The sequence below is a fragment of the Limulus polyphemus genome, unplaced genomic scaffold (genome assembly GCF_000517525.1).
Source record: "Limulus polyphemus unplaced genomic scaffold, Limulus_polyphemus-2.1.2 Scaffold9946, whole genome shotgun sequence".
Classification (NCBI taxonomy): Eukaryota; Metazoa; Arthropoda; class Merostomata; order Xiphosura; family Limulidae; genus Limulus; species Limulus polyphemus.
In genome coordinates, this window is record NW_013675556.1 from 1 (window position 1) to 10539 (window position 10539).

General features: G+C 34.3%; 1 protein-coding gene across 1 annotated transcript in view; it reads right to left on the reverse strand.

The window, feature by feature from the left end:
- Window positions 1-2247: 2247 nt before the first annotated feature.
- Window positions 2248-10539, reverse strand: part of LOC111083522 (probable endochitinase) — a 16845-nt gene continuing 8553 nt past the window's right edge. The window contains exon 3 of the mRNA XM_022380104.1: window positions 2248-3475. Within this exon, the coding sequence (XP_022235812.1) occupies window positions 2907-3475 (569 nt within the window). The 3' untranslated portion in view covers window positions 2248-2906. The remainder of the gene's footprint in view (window positions 3476-10539) is intronic.

Genomic DNA, 10539 nt, shown 5'->3' on the forward strand with positions numbered 1-10539 from the left:
ATTCGAACCCGCCACCCGCAGATTGTGAGTCGAGCTCCCTAACCAACTAGCCATGCCGGGCCTAGTTTCTCAAATCATATGTTGCTTTATAACTCTAACTTTAAAAATCACTAACGATAAGACTTTTTCTTTTGAAATTGCAAAAGGAATTGTGAAATTAATAAAATACGATATTTCATACTTTACATCTGTTCTTTGGTGTTACATCAGCTTAGTTTCCTCCGTTCTGTGCTTGTACTTAGCGTATGTGTATTTTTATGTCCAGATTTACCCTGAACAGAACAGTTTTTTATTGGTAAAATTTATCATCACGAGTCCATTTATTCTCCACAGCAGTCATTTGCTATCTGATGATATACCTACAAAAAAAACATACATTATCCCGCATATCAAGCCTATTTTATATTCTTCTCAGTACCAGCGTGTTAGATAAACCTAATGATTCCGTGTTGTGTCCCCCCTCCCCAAGATTACTATTTTATTATTTTTTTGTTGTTGTGCTAAGTTGCCCATGCAACACGCACTGTACCTTTCGGTGCCAGTGTTCATTTCTCTACTTCTCATTTATTCTTGTATCACCGAATTCAAAATAGCTAAAATGTTCTCCGATGACATGATTAGTTGCTGTCAGCAGCTCGTTCAAAAATCATAATTTTTAAAGTTCACAAAATTAGACTTGAACCAGTTTCATGTAATGTTTGTGCCATTGAGTTACTCTTGAAATGAATCGGTTCATTGTGTAAGGTTTTATGACTGATAATCATTCCTTTTTAGTTGAAAATGGCAGATATTACCTTCTACTATCTACTAGAAAATTGTATAACATGAGGACTGACTGTCCGAACGATAAGCGAAACCCAGAACAACCTGCAGCAATGGAGATGTTGTCGAACCGTAATTACTTTATCAATTACTTCATTTCTTATTATTATCACTTGGGACGTACACGTAGAAAGTAGATAAAAGGTTTTTGACTCCTTATTTACGAAAGGAGAGTGACGCTTTACGTCAAACAACTTTATAAGATAGAGACGATCTATGAAACAAACATTTACTTTTTCTTTGTTATTGTTACGCCTCCGTTCGTTAGTTAATTTTCCGTATAATTTCTTCCCGAAGAAACTTTACCGATACGAGTCCTTTCTTAAATAAAACTGGTTTATTCTTTCTGAACACAACTTTGCGATACACTTAATTTCAACAGTCGCGCTATTACAAATGCTATAATTCACAACGAACGTCTCACGTGACCAACAATATTCTCTCTCTGTCCGCAGTTCAATTACTCATTCCCTCCTTCGCCTCAGTTCTTACTGGTTTATATATATACAAGACTACACTATATCTAGAAGGATCCCGAGATTTAAGGAAGGGACGTGAATGTTCGAGAAGGACATGGCGTGGTACTAGTCACTTGACCTCCGCTGACGCAACATTATTAAAACTGTTTGAGCTGGTGACTTGCGATACAATTTGGATTGTGTAACAAGATTAATTTACCTATGATAATTAGGAGACGACAATTCTAGCGGGTAAGGACTATATGTTTGCTTCTTTGTTGATTTTTGCGCAAAGCCATCTGTATTGTTTGTTTGTTTTTGAATTTCACGCAAAGCTACACGTGCGCTAGCCGTCCCTACATTAGCAGTGAAAGACTAGAGAGAAAGCAGCTAGTTATCACCACCCACCGCCAACTCTTGGGCTACTCTTTTACAAAATAATAGTGGGATTGACCGTAACATTATAACGCCCCCATGGCTGAAAGGGGCGAGCATGTTTGGTGTGACGGGGATTTGAATCCGCGACCCTCAGATTGCGAGACAAGCGCCCTAACCACCTAGCCATGCCGAACCAGCCATGTGTAATCTTGAAGTGATAGACTAGATGGAAAGCACCACCTAGCCAACACTACTCACCGCCAATCTTGGGCTAATTGAATAGTGGAATTTGACCATCGCTCTTACAATGCACTCACGGCTCCAAAACGTGAAGCGCGATATATATATATATATATATATACACAAATATCTTTGTGGTAACAGAACGCGATCCACAGTTCGGCACGCTAAATACTGGCCACGCTTGTCCCAGGAGTATAAGACCTCATTGGTCCATTAAACACAAAATGGACAAAGAAAACTACAGCAGTCAAGCTAAAACATTTTTTTATGTTCAAATATAAATTTTAACAAGAAATATAATACATCATTTCTAAGAAACACCCATTTTAGCGAAAAATAGGTAACAGTATCAGATAAGTTTTTAGCTCTAGATTTGGAAAAAAATTAGTGTGGTTAACGAATATTTTAGAATAATTAGACACACAAAACTAAAAGAGTCAACACTTATCATATTCTCAATATACTTAGTAAGGAAAGTATTATTTGAGAAATTTCGCTGTGCTCAGTATATAGTTTCTTACTTTGTTTGTACATTTTACATGATAACAACTGATTTACTTGTATAGGATATTTGGATTATTTTAACCTTAAGTTTGCTATTTTTAGAGATTCCGACTAGTAAACTACACCTTAAGTACAAAAAAGAGGGTTGTCGAATTCCACTGCAAAAAGCATTGCAACATTAACAACAACAGTGGATTATCTTCAACTTAGATCAAAATGAAGTCATTACTACAGTGAAACACAAGAATAAGATGCTACATTTCTTCCTTTTTAACTTAAAGTGAACTCTTCCACCTATTAGTTACTGACCTTTATATCGTTTAATATGAAAATATAATTACGAAGATCTTACAGATTTAAATTAAAGGTTATTTGTAAAATGAGTCCTTATAGTTACGTCTAACTAGAAATGTTTGCGTCTCAGGTTTTATATTTACTTAAATACTGTTCTTGCTGTTGTACATTGTTCTGTATATGGGCTCCGTTAGATTCATTCTTATTTCAAAAATTTAAACTATTTTTAGTAATTTTGTTATGCTTAGAAGAACATCGAACTTTGCTTCTCCAGTCACAGACACCAAAGTTTTGGTCGAAAACGAGCATAATTGGACATCTGTGTTTATAAATTCTTCCATTCACACACGTGTAAAATCGATTACAGTCTTCGGAATCTGCAAATAGTCCATCTCGAGAACACTTTGAAGAATCGACAGATCTGGGAGGATTATGACAGGCAACATTTCGTGGCCAGTCGCAGGACTGCAATTTTGTATTAAAGTATAGCCCAGATGGACAATCCATTCGGAATGCCCTTAATCCAAAGCATTGATAAAAACTGCTGCAATCGATGGGATCTTGAAAGAAACCATTTCTTAAACAGAAGAATGATGGCTTGAGAGTAGGGTTGGAGGTCGTCAAGCCTGGATATATAACAGTCGTTTGTGGATCCATGTGGTCAGCAGTGGGTGATGAACCTACTCTTTGGGAAGTAGATGGAGGATCGGGGTAATCAGGAGTAGGAGGTGGGTCCGGTAAGGTGTATTTATTTCGATCGAATGGAGGCTCCGTTTCTAAGAAAGAAATAAACCAATAAACTTTTGGCGGGTTTAGTTTTTACAAAATACTGCAACGTTTCAAAGTATCGTATCTTATTTAACAATTTTTGTTAAAGTTACTGTGATATTAACTATGAAAAACAACATAGGAGAGTGTGCATGCTAGTAAGAAATGAAAACAAAATCACCTGACAAAATTTTAAGAAACAACTTAAGACTAAGTGTACAGTAGTAAAAAAGAAGAAGAAAATTCAGATGAAATAAGAAACTAAAAAGTAAGTGCATACTTATAAAAAAACTCCCTTGAAAAAAATGTGAAAAAACAACTTAAGACGAAGTGCATACTAGTAAAAAAGAAAAAATATCCTATATAAAAAAAAGATCTTGCTCCTTCCTCAGGTGTTTCTTATCTTTTAATAACATCGTTTAAAGTATAACAAAATGAGAGGAAAACCTATTTTCCTCTCATTTCAAATGACAAGTAAAATACCTAATACGATGATTTAAGTTATAATCATTGCCCTCATATTATCCCTTAATAACTTTTTGATGATTCTAAAACCTTTTCAAACTATTTACTGTGGATTATAAAGCTTTATCTACTTACTTATTATTTATTCGACAGCCTGTTGTAATCACTTATTATTGATTCTAAAGCCTATTTTAATTACTTATTATTGTACAGAGGCGTAGCCAAGGGGGGGGGGGCAAGGAGGCCCAGCCTTCTCTCGAAAAAATCTAGGCCTATTGATTACATATTATTTTTCAGCTTTTGTATATACTAAACTCATTTTGTATCATTAAAGATAAACAAATAAAACTTCTACAAACACGAATACGTTGGACTTGTATTAATGACCATTTTATTAAAAATTTAGATCAATTTTATGTTTTTAATTTATTGGCCCCCTTTAAATTTTCTGCCCCCCTCGAGTGGAAACCTGGCTACGCCACTGTTATTGTAGCGTTATTCTTTCGTTGGCAGATTTTTTAAGTTTATCTGATGAAAATAATTCAATGTTCAGTCCACGTGAAAAAAAAACAAATAACTTTATTTTCTCCTTTAACATTTCTGCAAGCTTGTACACTGGCGTAACTTGTTGTAGGCCTACGTAACAAATAGCGTTCGAACCTCTCTAACAGTACTATGACTAACATAAAATCAAATTATTTGTACAAAGTAACATAATAAGTCAGACAGTAAGCACAGATCCAAATACTTCAACGAAATCACACTGACTGATTCAACTTGCTATCTTTAAAACAACTCCACACACTTCACAACTATTTTGTATTTATACTCTAGCTTTGAATTACGAGAAAAAAACTTGACGTGAACTTAAAATTTTCTAGGCCTACTTAATGTCATCATTGGGGCCGCAGCTCCCTTTAGCTAATAAACAAATTGCAACATTAAGAAAATATAGCTTATACATCACTGTTGAATATAAAACCTGTTCAAAGTACTTATTGTTATTCTTGTAGCTTGTTTATTTCTGTCCAAATAAATGATTATTAGCTTTGCTGATATTTTATTTAGACATAAAAATGTTCATGTTTAATGTGCCTTAGTAATTTACTAGACAGGCTTTTGATCTCTTCTACTTGAGATTTTTAAGTCTATATCTTTATGTTTAGCTAAATATATTTGAATTGTGTTACAGGTGAAACATTTGTATATCTAGGTGTTTATGATATATTCAACTGAATTCTGAAAGTTTCGCTGTTGTTTTTAAGAGATAAAAATACAACAGAAAACGACTGGTCTGTAGAACCCTATTTACATAAACACAACTTTTTATCATGTTAAGTCGATATCTAATAGGAGCAAATATTTGGTTTCCGAAATACCTTGTCCATGACTATCTTAACTTCAACGTGGTCTAGTTTTATGTAATGCCTATTTTGATTTAAAGCAAACAATAAGAATTTTCTCAGCTAGAAAATGAATTTTCTCTACCTTTAAATACTGCGAAATATTATGATAAATGTTGTTGTTGCTGTTTCATCCTTTTGAGCGGCTATAGTTCACTTGTCTTCAATGAAATTATAATGTTAGGACGTTTTACTGCAAAATATACTATTATTACTTTCTTACCAATAACTACATAATTTTGAGACACAAATAAAAACTGTTTTATTGCAAGATTCATGATACAATGGTAATGTAGTATTTTAATTATATGTTATATTCTGTTCGTACTTTAATAAGTTTTTAACTTTACCCATAGATGTCGCGATTAACTTATATAAGAATGATAAATTTGTTGTTAAGCGCAAAGTTACGCCATGGGTTATCTGTGCTGTTCCCACCACGGGTATCGAAACCAGGTTTTTAGCATTACAAGTCTTCGGACTTACCACTGTGCCACTTTAATTGTTCAGAAAAACGAAACAAACAAAAAAATGTCAGCACACAAATATAAATAATCTAGCGTTAATTTTTGTTTCTTAGCTATAACAAATTCCATATTTGTATTCTACTAGCCTAATATTCAGAGAAGTAAATAAATCAAAAGGAAATATTTGTGTGTCATAGTAATACTTAAAGAAAATAATTTGTATGTTTGTGCGCAATGAGTTAAATGTTATGCTTTGTATTATAATTGTTTTCTTTATCTTATGGTATACAAAAAAATCCATGATATAGACCAACAAATATGGGAAGTACGGCCTGGGTAGGCTAGCTTGATTAAACTAAAACAAATGGATATTTGGTTACATCTATTGATATCAAAAGTGTTGGTTATATCTTTTATCCACAAAAGTGTGAGTAGTAGCACACTGGTAATAAAACGTTCAACTTCAACAAAACAGAATTTAGACATAAGCTCGTTGACTTTTGGATAACACTGTTTATAAGACAAATAATAAAAATGAAGATATGTGTTTTACACAGTTGTTGGAATAGAGTTTTGTAACATGAAAAGTCTTTGCTTGTTATTTTGTGTCACAAAACTGGGCAATTTACAACATTAAATAGCGCTTTTAAAAAATGTTATTTTGTGTCACCAACAATGAAGTTAAAGAAAAAATCATGCATTAAATATTTCTTCTCACTTTTCACACAACCGGAATTATAAAAGTCAACTAGATTGTGTTAACAATACTGTTATGATGTAAAATGTTTTTTTTTCTTATTTTTTATTCCTTTTCACGCAATGGGAATTATAAAAGTCAACTAGACTATGTTAACAATACTGTTATGATGTAAAATGTTTTTTTCTTATTCCTTTTCACGCAATGGGAATTATAAAAGTCAACTAGACTATGTTAACAATACTGTTATGATGTAAAATGTTTTTTTCTTATTTCTTATTCCTTTTCATACAACGGGAGTTAAAAGTCAACTAGATTGTGTTAACAATACTGTTGTAACGTAAAATTGTTTCTTTTCATTACATTTGCAGGGAATAATAACCTTTGCAATACCTTTTTATTTTTAAAATTAAACCAGAAAATAATAGAATTGGACAAGACGAACTACGGACTTAAAATTTATTGATAAGCGTTTTTATATAATTATGTTTACAGAAGGGGTAAAAATTAAAACAAACAAACAATCAAACAAATAAACTAGTTAAAAACATACGTCACAGCAGACGATAATTGGTTGAACGTAGATTTGTTACTGAAGCGCTAAACTGGAAAAAATGTTCAGTGGAGAACTCATTATAACGGAGTCGGAAAAAGTTGATACAAAATTATTCAGAAATTTAATCTATTATAGGGTTAAATTTAAAACGTAGAGTCAAAGGACAGGAATACATGTCGCAAAGGAAGAATTGTTTGGTTTTTAAAGCTAAGCACAAAGCTACACAATGGGCTATCTGTGCTCTGCCTACCACGAGTATCGAAAGCCGGTTTCTAGCGTTGTAAGACCTGAGACATACTGCTGTGCCACTAGGGAGCTATAGATACTTATAAAATAATTTAATGTATCATTGTTTACTGCAGACATTCCCAACCTGGGGTACATGTACTCCCAGGGATACATTTGTACTTCTCAGGGGGTACATAGGGGTCTAAAATAGCTTTATTTTAGGGGGAAAATATATTAAAAGTAGAAGCAATGGTACAATATTGTAATGTAACGTTTTTAAAAATGTTAATGCAGTCGAAAAACAAGTTTGGGCTATCTTTTCGCAACTGTCCCTGATTTTCAACTGATAGACAATATACATGGAAGGCAATTGATCAATAGCACCCATCGCTAGCTCTTGATCTACTCATGTCTGATCGAAGAGTGGGATTTGACTGTCACTCTTATAGCAAATTCACGACTCCAAAGTACGGATCAAGCTTTTGCGGCAAGGGGGACACGACCCACGAACTCTCCAGTTCATAGACTGGACATGGACTGTGAATCCTGACCGACACTCGGAAAACAAATAAACATATAACGTAAAATGATTGCTGGAAGTCACATTTCTACTCTTTTTTGTTTTCTTTTCCCCGAGAGCTTAGCGGTAAACTTAAGAGATTATAACACTAAAATTCAGAGTTCAATCCAGGCAGAGGCACCACACAAATAGCCCATTAGGCAGTTTTTTGCTTAACGACAGACAAATTCTGCTTGTTATACGAAACCCATGTACACTAAGGGAGAAAAAATACTTGCGGCCCGGCGTTGCCAGGTGGTTAGGGCGCTTGACTCGCTATCTGAGGGTCGCGGGTTCGAATCCCCGTCTTATTAAACATGCTTGGCCTTTCAGCAGTGGGGGCGTTACAATGTGACGGACAATCTCACTATTAGTTGGTAAAAGAGTAGTCCGAGAGTTGGTGGTGGGTGGTGATGACTAACTGCCTTCCCTCTAGTCTATCACTGTTAAATTAGGGACGGCTAGCGCAGATAGCTCTCGTGTAGCTTTGCGCAAAATTCAAAATACAAACAAACAAAAACACTTGCAGTTATTTTTTAAAAAGGCCAAAAAATAGCATTCTTAACTTTTAGTTTAGTAGGACATTTCACTAACGTACCAGAATATAACGTAGGGCATTATAATGATAATATTTCAGACAAAGTCTGACATTTAAACCGGAAAGAGAGTAGTACAAGTCTCACGTCACAATGGTGTTATTCAAGGAATCCAGTCTGAAGGACTCAGAAATTAATTCAAGGTAACAACCACCAAAAACAAATAATCTTCAACAAACAAGAAATAAGTAAAACTTTCTCATTAAAAATGCATAAGTGCGCGTATTTTAATAGGTCGTTTATAAAATATATTGGAAAATTTATAGAATATTGTATTGAAACATTATATATATATATAAAAAAAAATGGAAGCATGGCGGTGAAGTCACATGCTATCTTGTAAAAGATAAATGAATATATATATATATATAACTTCGTTTGACTATTTGGAATATTTAAAATGTTTTAATTTAATGTCTGTGTTTACACAATGTTATATTTATTGATTTTATTGCCCGTGCCTAGTTATCATAAATTGAGAAGAGCAAATTAATAACACGCATCTCTCTGTTCGTCCGTCCACTCATCTGTCCACTTTCATAAGGTAAACATAGTCACCTAATTCCTATTCTGCTGTTAACGTATGTACGTTGTCCTTCTGCAACATAGTTCGTGGCTAAGTGGCCTTGTGCAGGGGTGAAATTCTCAAAAACGAAAGAAAGAAAAAAAGTAGAGGTACTTAGCTGGGTGAAGTGGGCTTGTTTTTGAAAAAGAAATCTACGTGTAAACATAAAAAACGACAATTTCAGGGTCATGAATAAATGTTTTCTGACGGAACAATGGAACACACGCACATAAATAAGTCCCGGTATTAGTACCGCTTTAAAAAAATATATTCCGGTACCCGGTACTTGTGAGTACCAGCAGAATTTCACCCCTGGCCTTGTACGAGTTTTTTTTTTTTTTTTATCTTCGCGCTATACTACACAAAACCTTTTTTTTTTTTTTATCTTCGCGCAATACTACACAAAACCTATGTACGCAACCGTCGTTAATTTCAAACTGATATACTATAGGGAAGGCAGCTAATTAACATTGCCAACTCTTGAGCCACTCTTGTCCGACTGAATGATAGCATTAGACCGCCACTATTATAATGCACCCAAAGGCCACGGAACCATTCGCGGTGTATTTTGGCGGCTAAGACACGCGAAATATGAACCCTCGGATTTTTAGTACGAGTAGGCTAACTACTAGGCCACACTTGGCCCAGTGCTAACTTGAAAACTTTTTATGTGGATATAAGATATCCCAATGGCATAAATTATATTCCTAATGTTAAGGTAATGCCAAATGTTCAAGTCAGAAGGCGTTTCCTGTTTAATATGTTTTGCTTTTTCTTACATATTACTTCATAAGTAAAAAAAACCTCTTCAGCTAGGAAGTAGCATATGAGGAGTTTCTTAAACATATTCCAACTAAGTTTATCTCTTAAGCCTATTTTGTGGTATGGTGCCTAACCAGGCAATATTTACTTAAAATGTTTGTTCTATTCATTTATTTAAAAACAACAACAAACAAACAAAAAACAGCACAAGCGAAGCATTAAAGCTTCTGTTTACCATTGAACTAATAATGGTTTATGGAATTTCGGCATTGAGTGAGTAGTTCTAGTAGACATTTTTGTTTTAAGAATTTAGCTGAAGCAAAATGCAAAACATGCTTTGTGTTTCCCCATTAGCTTGTTGAGGCACAATACAACGACGTGCTTTGTGCTTATCCCTTAGCTTGCTGAAGCACGTGGCAACGACATGCTTTATGTTTATCCGTTAGCTCGTTGAAGCACAATGTAGCAACATACTTTATGCTTATTCATTAGCTCGCTGAAGCACAATGTAACAACATGCCTTATGTTTATCCATTGGCTTGCTGAAGCACAATGTAACAACATACTTTATGTTTATCAATTAGCTTGCTGGAGCACAATGTAACAACATGCTTTATGTTTATCCGTTAGCTCGCTGAAGTAACAATGTAACAACATACTTTATGTTTATCCATTAGCTCGCTGAAGCACAATGTAGCAACAGACCTTATGTTTATCTGTTAGCCATGCTGAAGCACAATGTAACAACATACTTTATGTTTATCTGTTAGCCAT